The following is a 24,759-nucleotide window of genomic DNA, read 5'->3' as shown; positions in this document are numbered from 1 at the left end:
AAATAAAAAATAAAGGTGAGAAAAATAAGCATTAAAACCATACAAAAAAGGATTATCAGGTGCGATTAAGTCCCTCCCCTTGTCACCTAGAACGAGGTGAACACTAAACCCTTTACAATGGAATCCACACATAGACTATGTGCTTGTGATGGGGGAACTCAAACTCGAGCAGGGGGCTCTGCCAATTAAGCAGTAATGAAAAGCGCTTCCAATACGTTAAGTCGACTGTCCATTGTATCAAGCCAGTCCAAACATCAGTGGTTCTATTGATTACAGTAATTCTCTCTCACTCGCGATCACTTTCAATTTCTAAATAGATTTTAGCCTACCTTTCGGACATGTCATCATGATTACAACATTTACTCTGACGATACAGGCCTGTCTTCCACAAGTATTGTCGATTTCACATACGACATCGCTTTTCTCGGGTCCAAAAATTCTTTCTTGGTGCCTTTGAAAGTGATGCATAACTTGGCAGGGAACTTCACTCCGTAGCGGGCATCCTCGCGGCCTCTCAGCAGCTGTTTTACCTCGTTGAACGCAGATCTTGCTCGCGCGACGGCTGGAGGATAATCCGGAAAGATGGAAATAGACACTCCTCCATAGCGCAAGCCATCACCTGTTTCCTTTGCTCGGCGAAGTATGTCCACACAATCCTGATAATAATGGAGCTTTGCGATTATGGCCCGGGGCTTCTCCTGGCTTGCAGTAGGGCTATTCTCTCGCGTAGGTTTAGATTTCTTTGATGACGAAGCCCTTCCGAGTCGATGCGATCTGTCAACCAACACGTCTTTATCCAAATCGAATGCCTCCTTCAGTAGCTGTGTGACGAATGACGGGTCGCCCGTTCCAGCCTCCTCTGGGACGTTTAGTATTCGGATGTTTGATCTCCTCATTCTGCCTTCCATGTCCATGCATTTTTGTTGCAAGTCCAACACATTTGCCTGAAGTTGTTCGACTGTAGCTTGTAGAGCTGTAACATCGTCTGAGCACGTTGTCAGACTGTGCTCCATGTCAGCCATTTTGGTAGTCACCGTTTCTAGGTTGGTGCGCAGTCGAGAAACACTGTTCACGACCTCAGTCTTAACAGCCTGAATTTCACTTTTTACCGCGCTGAATTCGCCAGTAAGAATGTCCTTTAGTTCTGACCTGATTAGTGTTGAGATGTCATCTTTAAGAGAGGCAAGAACTTCGGTCTTGAGATCTTCCATGCTAGCTTGTTTGCTATTAGCCGTTTTCCGCCCAGGAGTGTAAGAATATTGTCGTAGGTTCCTCGCCATTGACATAAAATACAGATCAGCTCACTGGCCACATGTACGTGACTTCAGTCGACCAATATGAGAAGTATAAAGCGCTTCAAATACAATTTTAAACTTAGATTTTGGCAGAGCTTCCCAAAGCGTGTCTTACTCCATATCCTGCTCAACAGCGCCCCATCATTTATGTATTTATGATGCAAAAAGATGAACAGAGATTCTGACGTTCGGTCACTTGTGAACCCGTTTTCCCTCCGCTAAAGACATTGCGGCTGTTGTGCCTTAACGGGCATATGAACAATGTTATTTTACAACGTAGCAAGACAATTGCAGTTACAACGGTTTAAGTGACGATCTAATTTGACCTGTTTGCGTGAGCTCAAACCTTCCTTCTGGCCTGCATGGATTTAAATTGGGAGCTCGCTTGTGCATAATCAAAGTCGTCAACGGAGACTGCTGCCGAGGCAATTGTCATTAAATTTTGCGTCTTTGCCTCGGACAGACGACTTCTCATTGACGTTTTAATTTTATTCTGAAGGCTGAACCCGTGCTCTGCTGCGACACTGGAGACTGGAATAACCAGCGCCACTTCAGCCAAAGTTCTGAAGTCGGGAAACATTTCTCCCAGGGAAGTGATCAGAAGCCGGCAAGAGCCTCTGAAAGTTGGATTTCCCGACCCTGCTGGTACTCTCTTCATAGGGAGGAGATCCTGCAGCATGCGGTCTTTCTGCACCAGTGGTGCAGCTGCACCCCGCGGTGACCAGGTTAGGCGCGTGAACTACCGGCTACTTAAATTGATCATCATCTGTCAAAATCACGCACAGCCTTCAGATTCTTCCGTAGGCTACTTAAATTTGTCATAGTGGGGGTCGGCTCGGCTCGGCGGAGCCTGGAACCTGACACGGAAGGTCTTAAATAAAACGAAGTTATGTTTAAATGTTAGTTTGTCTACCCGTGCTCTCATTAAAATGATAGTTTAGGCCAAGAAAAAATAATTGTTTGTTTCCGGTTACCCGACCGACCGTTTAAAAAATGCCCCGACCCTAGACTTTTTTGTTAGATGTTTAAAAAAAATTTATTTTCGCCGACCAACAATAAATTTTGGAAAAAAAAATATCTGCATTACGATTTGCATAATATTGTCGATCTGACAAGTGACTAATTCTAAAACGCATATATCGGACAAGAAACACTCATTGATTTCTCACGGCCTCAATCTGACGTCATGACCTCTTTCCGGGAAACTCCGGCTTGTGTTGTACACAACGCTAGGCATCATGGCGGCCAACGAAGTGTTCTCAATTACCGTGATCGGTTGTGACCACACGGAAGATTGTAAGACAATAAGTTCATTTTATAAGTTTTCAACTGTAAAAGAACTCTACGAACATTATCATCCTCCGCTGGACGAGTCATGCAAACAGTATACACACAGCGCCCAGGCTAACGGCGGTATCGATATCACGATGTTCTTTGTATTCATATTAAACATACAAGTTCACAACAATAAAGTTAAGGTTCAACATTTGTAGTTATGTTTATAGTTCCTTTAAGCGTCCGAGCCCTCCATATTTTATCCATGGGCTCCGAATCCTGTATTCCACAAGCTTCACTGGTTTTCTTAGGCCTGGTTCTGGATGGTTGAGTCACAGAATGACACTTCCCCACTATGTGCCACTGTTTGTCCCACACCTAAAATTTATAAAAAAAAAAAAAAACTACCTACCCGGTATTTTGTATGATTAAAAAAAAATAAAATAAAAAGACCTACCTACCCTATTTTTTTTCAAGATGTAACAGGAAACAAACAATTATTTTTTCTTGGCCTTAGCAGATATCCGAGCAGTGATGTTCCTAAGCTTGCTGGGGAAGAATACAATAAATCGACATTTGTTTCATTTTAAAAACAAGAAAACAACTAGCCTAAACGAGCGCTATTGCTTTGAGATGTACAGGCAGGGAAACGACACAAACAACCCAATGCATCTCTTTTTTTAATAGCAAAAATGACGTGTCTTCGGCAGAGAAGGGAAACATTAATACATCTCACTGTGCTAGTGGTTAGAAAAGTCCTAGCGCGGTCGGTGGAACAGCCTTGCGCAGTGGCTACAGTGTATACATGAGTAGCCTATGCACTGAACATCAAGACTGCCGCAACGTCGGCTCAGATTGAAAGTGACGGCAGTGAAGACTATGTATACTGTATGTAAGAAAACTCTGCCACAACTTGCCAATCATTTCAATTGTGTGTTTCATTATGTTTTATTATTGTTATTATTAGGCTATTATTGTTATTGGTAATGGTAACGGTAAACATCCGTCAAAATGACCGACGGCCTTCAGATTTTTCCGTCATAGCTAAAAAAAAAAAATCCGTCAATGACGGACAATTGTCGGTTAACGCGACCTATGGTAACGACATGGTATCTTTGGTATCTTTTTTTCTTTTGCGACAATGACAGACCAGTTTACGGCATTTGTGCCATGCTTACAAACCATGGCGCGACTCTTGTGTTCTTTTCGTTTTACCATTGTGCTCTTTAAACACGCTTTCGATATCAGCGGTTTTGAAAAGGAGAATTTCGCGGTATGTCCGCGTCACGGAGGGACATCGTTCAGAGGGAGGACGGTGAGACCGACGATGTCAAAAACATTGACAAGGAAAACGGCATCAAAAATCCATGGAATTGGCGATGGCTGGAGTTTAAAGCCGGTAGTGAATATCTCCATGAGCACATACGGAAGATAAAAGAACCGGGGAAAGCTTACCGCATCTTGTGCCATCAGGATGTGAAGTACGGTTCTGGTGGAAGAACACGTTTAGTTGACCATGTTAAAGGAAAAAAACATGCGGAATTGGTGAAATCGAAGCTGTCGAACTATAGATTACCAGGTAGACCAATATTGTTCACATTTATTATTTATGTAGTTTTAACTTATTGTTCATAATGTTCATTGTTATCATGAATATGTAATGAAAGAGAGACCAAAAGAGCAAGGAAAAGCCATATAGAAAGTCAGAAAGAAAAGAGTAGGCTTTCTAAGCTGAAGAAACTGCTAACAAAGAAAAGGAAATAAATATAAATATTGACTTGTAAATAGTTGTATATAGTTTTTGATTAGAATCTGTCTAACATGAACAAGAAAGACATTTTGGTGTTGAATCAGTTCAAAAACAAGAACATTAGTGACTATTATTTAATAGTCAGTCTAGAATTTCCCCCCTGGAAAAGACATTATGGTACCCAATGAATTGATTCAAATCGGCACAAGAATATGAGTGAATTTACACTATGAGGTATGTTATTGATATATTTTCATTCTTCAAGTGAACCCTTATCAGTTAAAAGGTAAATCAGTTCAAATTGTATTATTTCAACACCATAACAGTTCAAATTAAATGGCATGGTTGAGAAAATATTTGCTTTCAAGAGATGCTTCAAATCTATCAATATACACAAAATCTGTTCAGCTTTTGGGGCCCTGCGCCCCCCAGACCCCCTGCTAAAATTGTTTCCTCGGATTTTGTCATTTCTATTTCACATTTCACTGAGAACACTGAAGAGCAAACAGCATCATGAAGACCAAAGAACTCACCAGACAGGTCAGGGATAAAGTTCTGGAGAAGTTTAAAGCAGGGTTAGGTTCTAAAAAAATATCCCAAGCTCTGAACATCTCAAGAAGCACTGTTCAATCCATCATTCAAAAATGGAAAAAGTATGGCACAACTGTAAACCTACCAAGACATGGCCGTCCACCTAAACTGACAGAGCGAGTAAGGAGAGCACTGGTCAGAGAAGCAGCCAAGAGGCCCATGATCACTCTGGAGGAGCTGCAGAAATCCACAGCTCAGGTGGGAGAATCTGTGCACAGGACAAGTACAAGTCGTAGGCCGAATCCCATTTCACCCCTTGGACCAACCCCTTGGCCCTTCCCCTCCATTTTGCGCGTTCACGTGCAGGGGTAGGGGTATCCCAATCCCAGTTAACGCGGAGGGGTAGGGGAAGGGGTAGGGCTTCTGTACCCCTCCAAACAGAGATTTTCCTGGAGCTGACCTCCGAACGAAGGGGTTTGAGTGATTTCCCACAATGCCATGCGGATTTCAGCGAGATTTCATGCGGATTTCAGAAAGATGGCGGTTCCCGCGGCGAAAGATTGTCATAAATGTATTTTCTCCATTATTTACGTGTTTTAAGTTGTTATCCAGAGGAAACACGCTGCTTGATTCGCTTTCGAGCTGAGAATGAGCAGCGATTTCTGAAATCCAAGCTGCTGCTAAAAAGCTTTGGGAGTGAGTATTGTTTTCGGTTGCTTGACTGGGTACGTTTTGTTCTGTTATTCTCGCTTTTATTGTTTACATGAGTGTTCTGACACCTCATTCTGTCGGATGTGGTGCACGAAGCGCCAAAGATATCCCATTCAGTGGTGTTAGTTAACAAATCACACCCTGCCAGCAGAGATTTCTGGTTCTGGCTCTGACTGTAGCGGCTGGTCGCAGCCAATGACGCATTTGGTCGCGTTTTGCTAACGTAAACGCTGACGGAGGTACGCGATGACGTATGCGATCGTTGAAGGGCTATCCCAATACGTAAGGGTTGAATTTCAAGCCCTATCCCTTGTAGCTCAGTTTCAAGGGGAAGGGCCAAGGGGAAGGCGGAGGGGAAGGGGGAGGGGTAGGGGTAGAAATTAGAATTGGGATTGGGCCGTACACTCCACAAATCTGGCCTTTTTGGAAGAGTGGCAAGAAGAAAGTCATTGTTGAAAGACAGGCATAAGAAGCCATGTAGGGGACACAGCAAACATGTGGAAGAAGGTGCTTTGGTCAGATGAGACCAAAGTTGAACTTTTTGGCCTAAATGCAAAGCGCTATGTGTGGCGGAAAACTAACACTGCTCATCACCCTGCACACCATCCCCACTGTGAAACATGGTGGTGGCAGCATCATGCTATAGGGATGCTTTTCTTCAGCAGGGACAGGGAAGCTGGTCAGAGTTGATGGGAAGATGGATGGAGCTAAATACAGGGCAATCCTGGAAGAAAACCTGTTGGAGGCTGTAAAAGACTTGAGACCGGGAAGGAGATTCACCTTCCAGCAAGACAATGACCCTAAACATACAGCCAGAGCTACAATGGAATGGTTTAGATCAAAGAATATTCATGTGTTAGAATGGCCCAGTCAAAGTCCAGACCTAAATCCCATTGAGCATCTGTGGCAAGACTTGAAAATTGCTGTTCACAGACGCTCTCCATCCAATCTGGCCGAGCTTGAGCTATTTTCCAAAGAAGAATGGGCAAAAATTTCAGTGTCTAGATGTGCAAAGCTGGTAGAGACATACCACAAAAGACTTGCAGCTGTAATTGCAGCAAAAGGTGGCTCTACAAAGTATTGACGCAGGGGGGCTGAATACTAATGCACATCACATTTTTCAGATTTTTGTTTAAAATTTTGAAGACCATTTATCATTTTTGTTTCACTTCACAATTGTGCTACTCTGTGTTGGTCTATCACATAAAATCTCAATAAAAAACTTTTAAGTTCGTGGTTGTAAGGTGGAAAAATGTGAGAAAGTTCAAGGGGTATGAATACTTTTGCAAGGCACTGTATATGACCGCATATTAGGGCCATTGAGATTAAAAAGTCATAAAGGTACGAGGGGGGAAAAAAAACCTTAGAAAAAGTTTTTTTTTTGTTTTTTTGTCAAGGAACCAGATTGCTTCACTGTGCAAAGTTGGATCGATGTTTTCACGCCATGGCTGGAACAGGACTTGTTAATAATAAGGCCAAAAAAAAAAGTAAGTGTGTTTCCGGTTATGTAGATTTCAAAACTAGGGTCGGTAGGCAGGTTTTTTTTTTTTTTTTAAATTTTTTTTTCAAGATGGCTGCCTTAACCTATATTTAGACAGGAATAATTTCAAAAAATATAATGAATTTCTTTGCAGGTCACCTGAGTTACCACCTTCTGATGAATCTGATGCAGCATGAGACACCTTTTAACATGAATTTTTCTGTAAATATAACAGCTCAATACACCATGAGAGAGAGAGAGAGCAGCCCCGCCCCTCTCTGCTCCCTGAGTGCAGCTCGTCGCCTTGGTAACGGTGCAGGGAAAAGACACAATATAACAAGCAAAGAGCGCTTTTTCTCAGAGTTCCCTCTCCTCGAACAACGCTGATTTACACAGAAACGAAAGGAGCTATTCACAAAATTCTTTCACATTGAGTGCTACAAGGCTCCCATGAACACGTAAATGTATTTTTATTTATTTTTTGTCCCTAGTGTAAAAAATGTGGACACTAGAGCGAGTTAAAAACAAGTGACTTTTCTGATTTTGCAGTAAAAGCGCTGCCACGTTTATAATGTGAGTCTATGGGAGAGCGCGGCTGTCCTCTCCTTACTTTCAGGCTTCTCATTCAAAAACTGTAAATCCTGTCGCTCAGGGAGACACTTGTCTTGATTCACACAATGTGTGACTACAACTTTTGAGAAAGTTGTGTGTGTAGAGTGAAAATTGTGGCTGAGAAAACAGTTTAATTGAGAAAGAGCTTTTTTTTTTTTCAAGCTGCCTACACTCTAAACTCCTGAGCCACACTGGTGTGTAACGCCATAGACACCCATTATAAAGTCTGAATTTCTCCAGATTTGCTCATGGTGTTTGATCTGTGACTGATCAAGAAGTATAGAACCTAGCAAAAAAGTTGAATGCCAGATCCACACAGGAGAATTTTGTCTCCGTTTTAAAGTTTGAATCATGTCTCTAGGTGAAAGACAAAATAAGCGTTATCTCTGCTTCTGTTCCCTCCGACGGCCCCGACACACTACTGCCTCCGCCGAGTGCGCGCGCACCGCATGTAGGGGCCGCGGATGAGTTACTCTCCCCTGATCAACGAAGTCTGCGGGGAATTTGTGGTTATTATCGGTACAAACAGCGCGAATCACAACTTAAATGAGTGTGGTTCAGTTTGACATTATTGTCAGTCCGTTAGATAAACATTTAATTTTATTAAAATCGAAAATTTATATTTAGAGCCTGTGGGCTACAAAAATAAGGTCATTAAAGTAGCCGGCTGGACTTAATTGTGTAGTCGGCTGTATGGCCGGCAGCCGGCGCTTGTGGAAAGCCCTGATTTTCCCAGTGAGTGACACAAACTTCCGGTTCACGCGGTTGGGTTATATGTAAAAGTCACGACTGGGAAAAAAACGAAAAAAAAGTTTAGGGTCGGTCGGGTAACCGGAAACACACTTCTTTTTTTTTTTTTTTTGCCTAATAATATGTTCAATTTATGTAGCGCCTTTCTCAAAACCCAAGGTTGCTTTACAATAATGGGCAGAAAAAAGAAAAGGAAAAAAAAGTCCACCAAATAGAGGTCAGGATATCATTCCAGTGGTGTCGCAGCCACAGTCCCACCAAAAGACGCACGAAAACAAGTCCTACATCTCCAGCACAGCCGCCGTGACGCCGTCAGCAACATCGCTCGAACACCACGCCATGGATCCACAAAGCGAGCACAGAAGCACCGTCACGCAGAGCGCTGGTGTGTCCCAAACCGCCTGCACAGCTGCCGCGACGCCACCAAGCAACATCGCTCGGAACATCACGCCAAGCACTAAAGCACAGACCGCTGGACAGCCACGATGTTAAAATGAGCAACAAGCTCACTGCAGTCCATAGCTGGGAGCGCAGGCATCAGCCACAGCGAACCAAGGCCTGCAGGGAACCGACGCCCAAAAGTGGGTCCGGAGCTACACCACAACCACAACTAAAACAGTCAAACACAGAAAAAAGAAAAAAGTTAAAATAAAAAAGCTCATTATAGAAAATGTAGCGTTTCTGCCAAGATCATACAATACTTAATTATTTGCAACAGGCGAGGTGAATATCGGTGAATGATAAGAGACGCAGTCGAGGTTATTCATCAATGTTCTCCGAGTTTGAGGCAGGTCATTGTTTTAGTATACATACACTGGTGATTATTTCAAAAAATTGTCTTAAAAATAATTTATTTCAGTCTTCAAAAGCAGCATGCGAATGTAATACGCACAAGCTTGGCACTTATCTGTGCCGAGTCACATAAAATACTTTTTTTTTTTAAATGTATTTTTTTTAATAAATCACAATTCCACCTGACCTTTGAATGGTTTTAGACCACACTTCGTAGCATCTTTAGTGCTTTTAGCAACAGCATTTTCTTTCCTAATTTGTGATTCTTCCTCACTTAGGGTGACGAAGCAGTTGGCTACGATTTTGCCGAGCCGGTCGAGGTGATTGGTTGAGAAATGATTGGGATTTTTTTTCTTGATCAGCACACGCAATTTCCTATAATCATCTGCGTATTTATACTAAAAATAAAGTGCCAAGGGATTTTGGACTGCGTTTCTCAATGCCCTGCAGCCGGAAAGCACATGACTGGTTTGATTGTTGAGCTTCCTGAATGCAATGGGAGATGAATGTATAAACCAAAGATGCTTGTTTATCTGCATGGATGCAAACGGCGCGCCTTTTGGTGGATGCCGCCTTTTCCACGGCTATCTGGGGGACTTGTGTGAATCGTGCAGATCCAATGAGTTTTTTTTGGGGGGGGGGGGCGTTGGAGTGTCTGATTATAATTTCATCAAAGTAAATTCTGTATTAAAATGACTAAATAAGCAAATGCCGTTACAGTCCATGAAACATAGGAAGTGTAAGTATGAGAAGAAAACAGTAAATCAGAAAGCTGCGCACGTAAAGCCAGTTGGCTGCGCGCCATTATCTGCTGCTGGCTGCACTTCACTGCACGCGCGAGGATTTCCATCAGTCCAACGCAAGTTGCGTAATTGGCTTTACGTGCGCAGCTTTCTGATTTACTGTTTTCTTCTCATACTTATACTTCCTATGTTTCATGGACTGTAACGGCATTTGCTTATTTAGTCATTTTAATAGAGAATTTACTTTGATGAAATTATAATCAGACACTCCAACGTCCCCCCCCCCCCCCAAAAAAAAAAAAAAACTCATCGGATCTGCACGATTCACACAAGTCCCCCAGACAGCTGTGAAAAAGGCAGCATCCGCCAAAAGGTGCGCCGTTTGCATCCATGTATCTGGTTGTTGGTTTTTTTTTTTTTTTGGTCATCGTCTTGGGCTACATCCACACGACAACGGCAACGAGATGTTATTTAAAAATATATCGCGTCCAAATGGGCAACAATCAGTAAAATATCAGGTCCATATGGCAACGCAACGCTTGCTGAAAACGATGCAATACACATGCCACACCTCTAGGGGCGCTGTAAGACGGTCCCTTCGGAGACACCAGAACAACCCATACGAAAAAGAACAGTAAAGAACTTATAAGAGTTTACCACTGTCTTAGTAGTAAATCCTTATAAGGATTTATAAATAAATATATATGCCATGTATGATTTACTCCTCAGTCTCATTATTATTATTATTATTATTATTATAATAAAAATACTGATGATGCCTGCGACAGGATTTGGATGTCGTTTCTTTTTACGGAGTTGAGCGGTTCTTGACATAATCTGGATTGCTACAGTTGTGGAATAGGGCTATTTACTTAATTTCTATTATTTACTGTTTGATCTCAAACACATTAAGAAGGCAATGAGCTTAATCACTAACTTTTGACGAGGCACATCTGTTAATTGAAAAGCATTCCAGGGACGACCTCATGAAGCTGGTTAAGATAATGCCACTAGTGTACAACGCCTCAAGGTAAACGGTAGCTACTTTGAAGGATCTAAAATATGAAATGTATTTTGTTTTTTAACACTTTTTTTTGTTTACCACGTAATTCCATCTATGTTCCAGCTGTTATTTCATGGTTTTGATGTCTTCAGTAGTGTTCTCCAATGTAGAAAATAGTCAAAATACAGAAAAACCTCTGAATGAGTAGGGGTGTCCAAACTTTTGACTGGTACTCTGTGTGTGTATATAAATAAATTGTTTGTTTGCCTGCTGTAAACAGTTGTTTTTTGGATAATTTGGTATCACATGCAGTTTGGCAAGTACTTGAACTTGAGTGACTGAATTAGCTTATAGACAAAGCCCCGAACGAATTTGTAGTATTGTTTAAAGTGCCGTCCAGACTGTGTGTGAGAGGTGTACATTACGACTTTATAATCTAAATTTATTTTATTTTAATATAGGATTTTATAATCCAAAATCGTATAATGATTTTAGACTTGGCCATGGCGTGTGCATATCTCAACCCGATCATCTTTCTGCAGACTTTCCATACTCCCAGTTTGGGCGATGAGGAATTTGAGATCCCGCCCATCTCCCTGGACCCTGACTCTGCTCTCAGCGTTTCGGATGTGGTGTCGCACTTCGGAGAGCTGGGCGATGGTGGTCCAGCCCCTGTCGTCCCCGGCAACGCTGTGGTGCAGGGTGACGACCCTTCCTTTGCCTCCACCTTTGTAAACCCAACGACACAAGGGCTTGAGCATTTGAGCCTGATGACTCAGCAGGGAGGGGGACCGATGCTGGGATCAACTCTGGGAATGGTGAGGAGAAAATATGGCTGTCCGTGCGGAGAGTTTGCTAAATGTTGTAACACTTTGTACGTAAACGGTTTCCTGGTAATTATAGTAAAATGGGTCTGTTTGAGATTTCTCCAACTGGAGCTGTGTGATGGTGTGTTTAAACACCACGGGTGTAAAGGGTATTATTAAAATCAGGAACAGTGAGTGAAGACTACACGTGTAGCTCTTATCCCGGATGCGAGAACCAGTTTTAAGCTCGAGCCTAAATTACCTGACCTTTTCAGGATCTTGGACATCCCATTGGCTCTCAGTTCAGCAGCTCCTCCTCCATGACCATCGATGTGCCACTCCCGGACATGAACCACGGCCTGCTGGGGCACAATCCGCTGACCACCATTGACCAGTCAGAGCTCAGCGCACAGCTGGGGCTCAGTCTCGGGGGCGGGGCCATTCTGACACCCGCACGCTCACCTGACCAGCCGCTGTCAGCCACCGGCTCGCCTTCAGAGTCTCTGCAGGATGACGACATGGATGACTTCAGAAGAGTGAGTGCTTTAGTTTAGATTATAACTGACTAAATTTAAATGTAATGAAACATAAACCGTCGTAGTATAATCAAACATCTTAAAAATTGAAATGTAACGGAAACTGATCTGCATATCCGACTATCTTTTTTTTCCTTTCTTCTTTTTCCTTCTGTCCTCCTCCCTCTGGCCCAGAAGAGCGTGCTGGTGGAGTCCCCTGTCTCTCTCTCCGTCTCTCCCAGGGTCATCTCTCTCTCCCCTGCTCTCTCAGAGCAGTCTGCTACATCTGTGCCATCCGCTCCGCCCACCCTGGCCCGTAAAGCTGTTGGTGGTGGAGGAGGAGCCAGAAAAACCAGGAAGAAAAAAGATCCCAACGAGCCCCAGAAGCCAGTTTCGGCTTATGCATTGTTCTTCCGTGATACACAGGCAGCTATCAAGGGCCAGAACCCCAACGCCACGTTTGGAGAGGTGTCAAAGATTGTCGCCTCCATGTGGGACAGTCTGGGAGAGGAACAGAAGCAGGTATTACGGAATATTTCATGTGCAATCACATACAAAATCATATATCTCGTATGTAGTCACGTACGTGTGTGTGTGTGTGTGTATGTTATTTACCAGCTGGGAGGTCCGTACGGTGAAATACCGTGACCGAGGTCTTGAAAGTACTGAGCGAGGCCCGTATTCAAGGCCAAGAGGGAAAACAAAGCCAAGATGAGCCGCCATTTTGAATCCTCATTCACGGCTGTAATGCAAATTGTTTCCTCCTCGGTATACAAGTGCACTTCCATGGCAGGAAAAAAACTACATTTTGCTGCCTTTGTAGTCCCCTATTTATACAAAATTGAGTCATTCAGGATTCAGCCATGTTTTTGCTCAGCGTTAGCAACAGTTACAGGTTTTCGGCTTTCTCCTGAAATGTTTTTTCTTTTATTTCGTCTTCGTCAGGGTAGTAAAACTCGCTTTCACTGTGAACACTGTCGTTATCGCTATCCATGATGTAAAATTAATGCTATTATACTGAAATGCGAAAATAAATGTTGACAAAAAATTGCTACTATGTTTGTTGTTGTGAACGAGCGAGTCGCCAAAGGTCCGTAACTGGGGTCCGTATCGTAGGATTCCGGACGGCTCGCGAGCCAATCAGAGTGGACGATTTGATGGAAACCGGACTGCGAAAAAAATTTTTTTTTAAATCATATTTTGTATCGGCCTGCTGATAAACTGAAGTTGAGGTTGATGTCAAGGTTGTTTTCTGCTCAAACCATTCTTATGTGTTTTCTTCTGAATTATTGTAACTTCTCTGCGCCTGCACTCCTAACGTGTCATAAGGGGTGTTCACAAGGCACATATTTGCATCGATGCTGCACCGATGTATTTTGTTGTGATATATCTTACAGCGGTGTAAATTTTGTGGAGCGCTCACATGTCACAACCCTGCTTACTAGAGAGAAGCGTGTTAGCACCGGTGCAGCCCCACTTGCGTTCACACGGCAGTTTTTGCGACCGTGCTATACAACAGTAATAATGCGGAAATGAAATATGCGCATGCGTGAAAATGTACTTCCTTTTCCCGGTTGTCATGGCATCAGCAAGCACCGGGAAAACAACGTGGATGAAGACACCAGTGTTGCCAGATACTGCTGACGTTTTCCAGCCCAAAATATGTTCAAATCCACCAAAATGCACTTAAAACCGCCCAATCTGGCAACACTGGAAGACACGCAGTTCTGTTGTTGTTGATATTCGCCATTTTGGAAGCGCAAAATACCAGGATGCAAATTATGCAATGCCCGTATGTAATCAACTCTCCTGACGCGTAGCGAGTCTACCCCTGTAGCGTTCAGACGTCCCATTTTATATTGGCGCTGCCCCGCAAACTAGCATTTACTCCGGAGTAAATTTCTTAAAGGAAAAGGCAACTTTTGGACAAAACCAGGTGTGTAATAGGAGAAAAACATATACGTAATCAATTCCGTTAAATATTTCCATTATATATCGAACATGAAAAAATATTTTTAACTTTGAAATCATGAATTGACACAGAGGAGTCGAAGTTGGAGGAGTCAGCCATTTTGAGATTGTGGGCAACTATAAACCAATCAGAATCTTTGGTTAATGCGCCGCCCTCTGATCTGTGACGTCACTGGGCCCATGAAAACAGTGTTTACAAGCAGATCACTGTGATTAGGAGTCCCGGCGGGTGGCTTGTATTCGATTCGTTTATATCCCGACCTTGTCAGCTGTCAGATTTATGTTCATGGACCCGGTAAGCTGGTAAATAATATTTTTTTTTTCTTTACCAAATTCTAACAGAAAACGAGAGCGCCCGAAAGGGAAAACCGAGCCGAGCCGCTTCACGCATGCGCAGTAGGCTTGGTAGGACAAATCCAAATAGGAGTCATTCAGGATTCAGCCATGTTTTTGCTCCGTGTTTTTACTCAACCAAAGTTATGCAGTATTATGAGCTTTAAGTTGCATAAATAAAACCATTTGGTGAAACTTTGAAGAAGCGATTGTACTGGTTTTTTACCTTATTACCATGAAGCACTGAAGAGTTCTTTTCAGTGGTGGGCCGCATGACGTCCCGCAGTAGATCAATATGGCGGAACGCATCTTCGCTGAGCTCAGCGCAAGCCCATATTATTAAAAGTTAAAAGATGCTGTTATGCGGTCTGTTCTTTCTCTATAAATTCCATGATCGATTACTTTATATATTTATCTGTCTATTTGTGGTGATTTTGTACAAAAGTTGCCTTTTCCTTTAAACCACCTCCCGAGCAGGGTTAGATTTGCACCGGTTTAAGCAGCTTTCAGGGGCTACACCGGTATAACTTTGTACCGTGTGAACGCTCTACCGGGGCAGACCCGGTGCTACACCGGAGTAAAAGTTGCCGTGTGAACACCCCTATAATGATACGGCTTCAGCTCTGCACCTGCACTCTTAATTTGGCGGTTATCTACGCTGCACCGTCTTATCAGAAAGTACTCAAGGCCATACGATCATGTGCAGGAGTGTTGGGTCAGAAATTGAGAGAATGAAACATGATGGATAAGGAGAGCTGTACTGGCCAATAGGAAATAATGGTGGAAATCTGGCGAGGGTTGATGTGACATGCCAGCCAGTAAGATTATTGGCGATTATCATAATGGGTGTAAACTACGCTTTAGAAATTCTGTCATTATAGGGAGATGGCTCTCCAGCCGGACTCGGCTTTTGTTGTTTTGACCCGATCAAAGTCTGTTCTCTGCACCTCTTTGAGACGAGCAAGTTTCCACGACGGTGCGAGTCTGTTGGGTGTGTGGTTTTAGGTTTGCATGCCGTAATTGGCTGACTTTCCTGAGCTGCAAATTGGCTTCGACGCATCATTTCTTTGCAGCAAGTCTTCTGTGTGTTACTGGGTAAGCCAAATATGGACAAAAGATTTACGGACACCTGATAACCTGGTTTGGTCGTCTTGTTTGTGCTTCAGGTTTACAAGAGGAAGACTGAAGCTGCTAAGAAAGAGTATCTTAAAGCACTGGCAGCTTACAGAGCCAGTCAGCTGTCACAGGTAACATGCAGTCACGTTGCTCAAGTGCCTTTTTGAACGAATACTCATGAAACTGTACGAAGAAGTACATTTCTAGAGACGTGACTTGTCACTGACCTTTACAGCCCACTATTGAGGTGCTGGACACGGCACCTTCTCCACCCGTCGCTCCTGTTGTGACTGCCGCCCCTGAGACTCCACCCCCTCAGCCGACGCCCACACGCTCCAGCCGCATCCCAGTGCACGCGCCCGACAACAACACCATCACCAACATCTGCACGTCAAACATCATCATCGACCTGCCACAGGTGACCACGCGCTCTCGCACGTTTGCCCACAAGCCGCCCGCTTCCTCGGCTCCACCCACCGCACCGACCCCGACTCTGTCCACGGTCACCAAGATCATCATCCCTAAGCTGCCTTCAGCCCGCCAGCCGCCGCCCCTGCAGCAGATGCAGAACACGCCGCCGCCGCCACGCCTCCAGCAGATGGTGCATTCTGTTGCCCCGCCACCGCTCCAGGCCAAACCTCGTGGAGGGGGTGCGGTCGGCCAGGCCATCGCCCCTGTTGCTGCAACACCACCTCCACCTCTGCAGATCAAGATAGTCCCTGCTCCTGCCCAGGCAGATGTGGCTACACCCATTATTGTGACCAGCGCCACAGAGGCACCCACAGACACCGCCACCATGGAGGTGGACGTGGCGCAGCCTGCCACTATAGTCACCACAGAAGCAGAAGAAGGGGTATGGTAAAGAATAATTACACCAGAGATTGTTGCTCTCATGTTCTGTTCATTGTATGCATTGAGCGTTTAAGGCAGCATAACATAGAAAAAACAGACACTGTTCTCAACTCCAAATGAGAAGTCTTTATCTTTTACAAAAACGTTGAAAGCGGGCGGCACGGTGGTGTAGCGGTTAGCGCTGTCGCCTCACAGCAAGAAGGTCCGGGTGCTCCGGTTTCCCCCACAGTCCAAAGACATGCAGGTTAGGTTAATTGGTGACTCTAAATTGACCGTAGGTGTGAATGCGAGTGTGAATGGTTGTCTGTGTCAGCCCTGTGATCATAGACATATAAACATAGACGCTGCATTGAGCTGGTGGCCCGTTGCTGGGATACGTCAGAGCGTCCGCCATATTGGATGTGGCAAATCTTCCCCGTAAACCAATGCAAGTAAATGGACTGAACTTCATAAAGCCCCTTTCTACAATAATATTAAACTTGATGCCTTTTATTCACCCATTAAGACACACACGTATATATTTGGGAAACAAACAGGCATCAAAACAACACGTGTAACTTTTAATGTGATGGTTATAAACAGTGTGCGAAATACCCTGTACACTGCAAACTAGCGACAGATACGCGATAGATAGCTCAGGTAAGCTAATCAGTCAGCATACCGTAGCAAGCTACCGAAACCTGAGGCCACAATAACCAACCTACAAGACTGAATATGATAAATGATGGAAATAGTGGAAAAACTGGAAATAGTGAATGAAAATAAAAATGTACTGTTTTATTTATCGAGTCACCACACAGGCCTACTCTCGTTGAATAAAGTGAGCTGAATGACCGCCAAACTGAGTTCGGCCAGGTTCTAACGTCATACCAAAACAAAATACATCACTGATTCCTTCACATTCACAGGGATGGCAATTTTCCGCCGAACGGCGGAAATCCGCCGTTTTGAATTTCAATTTTATCATTTTGTGGAACGTCTAAATCCGTAGAGAAAAGTTTTGGGGGGGGGGTTAGGTACCTAACTTTTATTGCTGCTACCGAGATTAGTGTCAAATCGTATCGAAACCACATGTCTCGCGAACAGCGGAAGCTTCTATATCGAGTGTAACAATGAACAAGAGGGCTCTGATTGGTCCACTCTACATCCGCTGTACACGCACTTCCGCTTCCCTACTTTCCCGGTTTGGTTTGTTTTCACGACCGGCATTTTTAAAAACACGAGCGAAGATGGAGCAGCATGAAGAGCGGTTGATTGAGGAAGTACGGACATCTATACGACTCCAGTTCTGGTCATTATAAAAAAAAAAAAAAGTTCTAGTCATTATAAGTAACCGGAGGATAAACACTCCACTAACCACACCCACCAACTACTCCTAGCGACTTCGCGCCCCCTTGCGTTGTGCCGGTGAATAACTTTAGATACTTACTTATTTTTATCATGTATTTTTCACACAATATACATGTAAAATGGCTAGAAAATAAGTAGAAGAGGCTAAAAAGGCTAAAGCTTCAGGGGGGCTCCGCCCCCCTGAACCCCCCGTTCGGAGTTTCAGCTGAAATAAAATTTTCCTGTTGCCATCCCTGCATTCAGAAAGGTTAAAAACATTCATCATACGTTCAAAAACGTTCATCATAGTGTGGCACTGTATTCTCTAATTCTCACTGCTTATAACTCTACACCTACCCGGTGGAGATGAGCTGGGAAACTGAAGACTGAAGGAACAGTATTGAAAAGTGTTTTTCCAGTCTCACCTGTGAAAGGTAATCCCATGTGATCTCGTTTGGACGGTAAACCTGTTGGTACAGTTAAACGCAGCACATGAACGAGGCATCTTTATTCTCGGCTACTGTCTAGACGCTATACCAGAGACGGTTGAAGAATCTCCACTTTGCCCCATCCAATATGGCGGTGAGGATGATGTATGAGTCTACGCAGAATGTGGCGTCTATGTTTATATGTCTATGCCTGTGATGACCTGGCGACTTGTCCAGGGTGTACCCCGCCTTTCGCCCGTAGTCAGCTGGGATAGGCTCCAGCTCGCCTGCGACCCTGTAGAACAGGATAAAGCGGCTAGAGATAATGAGATGAGATGAAAAACGTTGAAAGTCAGGGGTTTTGAACTGAACATGAGAATTAGAATCATAAAATTCCTGCAGTCTGTTTTTTCCACAGTACTGATTTTTAATATTACCATTTTAATTCTCTCTGTCTCTCAGATGGAGGTCGAGCTGAACAGCTCTCCAGCACATGAGGTCACTCCCCCTGCAGGTCCTGCTGTGTGCGTGCGCGCCGGCTGCAACAACCCGCCAGTGGAAAGCAAAGACTGGGACAGGGAATACTGTAGCAACGAGTGTGTAGCCACACATTGCAGGTACAGAAACATATATATTAAAAACAAAAAAAGAGAATATCGTGAAAAAAAATTTAATATTTTCTGTCAGTTATTTAAGAGTGTGAGAACATTTAATATATTCTGGACTAATGACACGTAAACTAAAATGTTTTAAGCATGTCTCTTTTTTTAATTTTGACAGTTCTGGCCTACAGCGCGCTCACAAAAAAAAAAGTGTCACGTTATTAGAATATTTCATTTTGAGTTTGAGCAAATTATGTTCAAACAGTCTAAGTATCTCGGTTTTCCTGAATCAGCGTCTTCATTCTTTATTCCGTTGCATCCGAGATTCACTTTTTTCCAAGTATACTATTACTTACTTATTAGTTATGACTTATTACTAATCTGTGCTTGGTTGAAGAGAGCAACTGGACTTGCTTGAAGATTCTTGAAGACGTTTCACCTCTCATCTGAAAGGCATCCTCAGTTCTGTCTGACTAATAGGGAGTATCAGGTATTTATCCGCTCATGGATCATCATAGAATCCGAATCAGAATGCTGATGGCTGCATTGTAGGTGGCTGATAGATGTCATAGACACCCACCTCTGTTCAGCGATGGTCGTTCCAGGTTGACAAAATGAACGATCCTCTCTGGCTAAGATGTCTGCCAGCTCTCTGGAAGTCCTCTCATACTCCCGCACCAGTCGAAGGGAACTCATCCCAAAGTGCGTAGAGACATATCTGTGAAGATACTCAGTCATCCAGGTACATAGTAATCTGTGGTTGGTAAAAGAGAGCAACTGGACTTGCTTGAAGATCCCTTCGACTGGTGCAGGAGTATGGGAGGACTTCCAGAGAGCTGGCGGACATCTTGGCCAGAGTGGATCGTTCTTTTTGTCAACCTGGAACGACCGTCGCTGAACAGAGGTGGGTGTCTAAGACATCTTTTATCAGCCGCCTACAATGCAGCCATCAGCATTCTGATTCGGATTCTATGATGATCCATGAGAGGATAAATACCTGATACTCCCTATTAGTCAGACAGAACTGAGGAAGCCTTTCAGATGAGAGGTAAAACGTCTTCAAGCAAGTCCAGTTGCTCTCTTCTACCAACCGCAGATTACTATGTACCTGGATGACTGAGTATCTTCACAGATATGACTTATTGAGGTTTTTCACCCACGTGACCAAGTCATGTGATGCTGCCATTTTGGACGTCACGGCTCGAATCAGCTTGAATGCGAGGAAGGCGACAAACGAAAAACATAAAAGAAAAAGGAGCGAGATGCAGAAAACACCTTCACTATCCAGCGACGTAGGGCATTTACAGGGCGAGCAGAGGGAGAGGTATTTGCAAAAATTGAGGTTAGCAGGCTTAGAGAACGACGTTTACCTGCTTCCACCAGGATTGTTCACTGACGTACGGAAGTACACGAAGCCCTCGTCTTTACCTGACTTCGGCCCACAGTGGTGCTTGAAAGTTTGTGAACCCTTGAGAATTTTCTATATTTCTGCATAAATATGGCCTAAAACATCATCAGATTTTCACACAAGTCCTAAAAGTAGATAAAGAGAACCCAGTTAAACAAATGAGGCAAAAATATTACACTTGGTCATTTATTTATTGAGGAAAATGATCTGATATTACATATCTGTGAGTGGCAAAAGTATGTGAACCTTTGCTTTCAGTATCTGGTGTGACCCCCTTGTGCAGCAATAACTGCAACTAAACGTTTCCGGTAACTGTTGATCAGTCCTGCACACCGGCTTGGAGGAATTTTAGCCCATTCCTCTGTACAGAACAGCTTCAACTCTGGGATGTTGGTGGGTTTCTTCACATGAACTGCTCGCTTCAGGTCCTTCCACAACATTTCCATTGGATTAAGGTCAGGACTTTGACTTGGCCATTCCAAAACATTAACTTTATTCTTCTTTAACCATTCTTTGGTAGAACGACTTGTGTGCTTAGGGTCGTTGTCTTGCTGCATGACCCACCTTCTCTTGAGATTCAGTTCATGGACAGATGTCCTGACATTTTCCTTTAGAATTCGCTGGTATAATTCAGAATTCATTGTTCCATCAATGATGGCAAGCCGTCCTGGCCCAGATGCAGCAAAACGGACCCAAACCATGATACTACCACCACCATGTTTCACAGATGGGATAAGGTTCTTATGCTGGAATGCAGTGTTTTCCTTTCTCCAAACATAACGCTTCTCATTTAAACCAAAAAGTTCTATTTTGGTCTCATCCATACACAAAACATTTTTCCAATAGCCTTCTGGCTTGTCCACGTGATCTTTAGCAAACTGCAGATGAGCAGCAATGTTCTTTTTGGAGAGCAATGGCTTTCTCCTTGCAACCCTGCCATGCACACCATTGTTGTTCAGTGTTCTCCTGATGGTGGACTCTTGAACATTAACATTAGCCAATGTGAGAGAGGCCTTCAGTTGCTTAGAAGTTACCCTGGGGTCCTTTGTGACCTCGCCGACTATTATGCACCTTGCTCTTGGAGTGATCTTTGTTGGTCAAGCACTCCTGGGGAGGGTAACAATGGTCTTGAATTTCCTCCATTTGTACACAATCTGTCTGACTGTGGATTGGTGGAGTCCAAACTCTTTAGAGATGGTTTTGTAACCTTTTCCAGCCTGATGAGCATCAACAACGCTTTTTCTGAGGTCCTCAGAAATCTCCTTTGTTCGTGCCATGATACACTTCCACAAACATGTGTTGTGAAGATCAGACTTTGATAGATCCCTGTTCTTTAAATAAAACAGGGTGCCCACTCACACCTGATTGTCATCCCATTGATTGAAAACACCTGACTCTAATTTCACCTTCAAATTAACTGCTAATCCTAGAGGTTCACATACTTTTGCCACTCACAGATATGTAATACTGGATCATTTTCCTCAATAAATAAATGACCAAGTATAATATTTTTGTCTCATTTGTTTAACTGGGTTCTCTTTATCTACTTTTAGGACTTGTGTGAAAATCTGATGATGTTTTAGGTCATATTTATGCAGAAATGTAGAAAATTCTAAAGGGTTCACAAACTTTCAAGCACCACTGTATGTCGTTAAAAACCCATCGCCATACACAGGTATTGATCTGAAAGCGTATAAGAGTTTGGATGCCTACAAATATTTTGTGTCAGGCTGGGTAACATGCCTACATCAGCGGGTCGTCCCTGGAGCCGGTGGTCGCCATCTTATTACAGCTAAGGTTTGTTCACATTTTCATTTACTTTCGGTCCTCAGGATAAAATGTTATTAAATGTCATTGAAATAACTTCTTAGTCTGTTGAGACATGGCCCGTTATAAATTTGCTGTTACCAGGCAATGACCAAGAACTGTATTATTAGGGTCGGTGTAGTTGTAGCAGTGCACTAGCAGCTAGCTGTTAGCACTAGCTAATGTCAACAACATCATAGCTGGTATGTTACTGTAGCAATGTTTACGTTCAGTCATTTGGATGACTGTTAAAACCTTTCAGTCTCAAGTTTTTCCTTTACTGTATTTACTAGTTTACTGTAATTATGATCTGGCAGCTATTTACACCGGATCCAGTGTAAATAGCTGCCGGAGCGCGCTCCGGCTTGCTCCCCCTCAAATTAAGCAGCGCGCTCCGGGAGCAAGCCGGAGCACGCTGCTTAATTTGAGGGGGAGCAAGCCGGAGCGCACTCCGGAACCTCGGCCGGAGCACTCCGGTAGCAGGCCGGAGCACTTCGGTAGCAAGCCAGAGTGTGCTGCTTAATTTGAGGGGGAGCAAGCCGGAGCGCGTTCCGGCAGCTATTTACACTGGATCCGGTGTAAATAGCTGCCGGATCATAATTACAGTAAACTAGTAAATCCAGTAAAGGAAAAACTTGAGACTGAAAGGTTTTAACAGTCATCCAAATGACTGAACGTAAACATTGCTACAGTAACATACCAGCTATGATGTTGTTGACATTAGCTAGCTTGACCTTCAAAATGGCGGACACCGGGGCATCACATGACCCTGTGACATCAGGTGAAAAACCTCAATTACTAAGTCAGATGTATCGTGCTGATTTATCACATCTGGATATACAATATGTTCAAGTTTTTTTTTTTTTTTCTTTTACCAATGACTGTCAGACTGTTTTTGGGGTTTTTTTTTTTTAAATCTTTGCCTCAGCAGTGTTTTCTTTGTCGTTCTCCCAAAGGGATGTGTTCATGGCCTGGTGTGCGATCAGAGGACAGAACTCCACCACCGTCACTTAAAAGCCAGCGCACCGGTCATCGAGCGAGGCAGGGATGAAAGCAGGAAGAGAGAGAAAAGTGGCATGTGTATTTATAGATGGGAAAAACTTGTAAGGGAATATTTTTTGATTCGGTTCTTGTTCACGACTTGCATCTCAAGCCAACAGTGAATGTGATTGATTTTTAAAGGGATAAGTCGACCAGTCAGCATCAGTATGGCTAATTGTGCATCCAGCGTAGTATTTATTAGCGGTACTGATTAGCTACGTGGTTGAGCTATCCATTTAAGCACAAAAGTGAAGACGGAGTCCACATTTCATTCCTTTGGAGTTTAGGAAAAACTCTCATGAAAAATCCTTAAATTTGTAAACTTGAGAAGAGAATTACAAGCCCTGAAAGGTTTGGAAAGCAAGCATGAAATGAAGCATTTGAAAAACGTGACTTGGTAGTTTTGTCTAATTAATTCCATCTTCTTCCAAAATGTGCGCATCCAATATGTTTAGTTTAAAAAGGGGGGGGGGGGAGAGAGATGTATAATTTTCACATCGCTCACCAAAAAGGCACTACATTTTTGATCCGCCAGTGAGTGAAATATGGATGGAAGCTGACCTTATAAAATGGCCATGACAGACTTTTTAAAGTTAAACTTAATTTCAGTCTTTCTAAAATGTGCCGTTATGCGGACTGAGTTTGTGTCTCACTTGTGAGTTCATGGAGGAAGAAGAAGAAAAGGCTCAAATGTCAGGTGTGAAGGACTAGCTCTGTTAAGTACAGTCGTAATTTGCTGTACTGTAATTTCTCAACCACATAAGGCAGGGGTGATAGCGTTCCGGCGCGCCGCGGCTGGGGAGAAAAAAAAAAATCTAGTTCGCCCATTGTCCTGTGTCATTCTGAGATGCGCTGATAGACAGTAAAGGGAATTCGGAATTCCCTTTACTGTCTATCTGCGCATCTCAGAATGACACAGGACAATGGGCGAACTAGTTTTTTTTTTTTTTTTCCCCCAGCCACGGCGCGCCGGAACGCTATCACCCCTGCATAAGGACATTTAGATTTTAAAGATTTCCAAACTCTGATCATGATGTACACACGCTTCAGATTGTTGAACATTTACTCTAGTGGAAACATTAACATGGGTGAGTTACAATCTTTTGAACAATGAGACACTAGAGTTTTTAAATAACGATGTACTACTACATGAACAAGATTAGTGTTTTATATTCCTAATTTTGCAACCAGCAGGAGACGATGTTACTGGAGACAAATTACAGAATTTCGATATTCTATTCTGTTCCAAAAAAATTTCCTTTTTAGCGACTTGCATCTGTGGAATAGACATTTTTCATGTTAAATAAACATCAAGCACGAGTCACTTGTGTTTTGTGTGATGCTTCTCGATGAAAATGTTTGAAAGATAATGTACATGTACACTCGGGTCGATAAAATCAGTGTTTGAGATGTATGTATTTATGTACAGTATATAAAATATGCATGCGCATTTGCTAGAATTGCTGTTTTTGTGAAGAACGGATCCATTAAAGCAATGCAGTGGTTGTTTGGACTGCTCAGCAAAGTCATCTGTGTGTATTTTAAATGTAGTAAACCAGCCAAGGTGACCATATGTAATCAGTACTTTTACCTTGAGTTTGGAGCAAAGT

The 24,759-nt window shown here is 43.3% G+C and overlaps 1 protein-coding gene across 6 annotated transcripts in view; it reads left to right on the top strand.

The window, feature by feature from the left end:
- tox4b (TOX high mobility group box family member 4 b) overlaps positions 1–23,941 on the top strand; it is a 98,760-nt gene extending 74,819 nt beyond the window's left edge. For 4 of the 6 annotated variants that reach the window (XM_060916989.1, XM_060916988.1, XM_060916986.1 and 1 more), the window contains exons 3-9: positions 11,485–11,760; positions 12,024–12,284; positions 12,459–12,785; positions 15,734–15,814; positions 15,919–16,536; positions 18,755–18,909; positions 23,065–23,941. In XM_060916989.1, coding sequence (XP_060772972.1) covers positions 11,485–11,760; positions 12,024–12,284; positions 12,459–12,785; positions 15,734–15,814; positions 15,919–16,536; positions 18,755–18,909; positions 23,065–23,122 — 1,776 coding nt within the window. In that variant the 3' untranslated portion in view covers positions 23,123–23,941. The remainder of the gene's footprint in view (positions 1–11,484; positions 11,761–12,023; positions 12,285–12,458; positions 12,786–15,733; positions 15,815–15,918; positions 16,537–18,754; positions 18,910–23,064) is intronic. The other 2 variants (XM_060916987.1, XM_060916984.1) reach the window with 1 other exon arrangement.
- The last annotated feature ends 818 nt before the right edge of the window (positions 23,942–24,759 follow it).

Source organism: Neoarius graeffei, chromosome 3, assembly GCF_027579695.1.
Source record: "Neoarius graeffei isolate fNeoGra1 chromosome 3, fNeoGra1.pri, whole genome shotgun sequence".
Lineage (NCBI taxonomy): Eukaryota > Metazoa > Chordata > Actinopteri > Siluriformes > Ariidae > Neoarius > Neoarius graeffei.
Note: the sequence above shows the minus strand (reverse complement) of the source record. Positions and strands in the feature narration are given on the sequence as shown.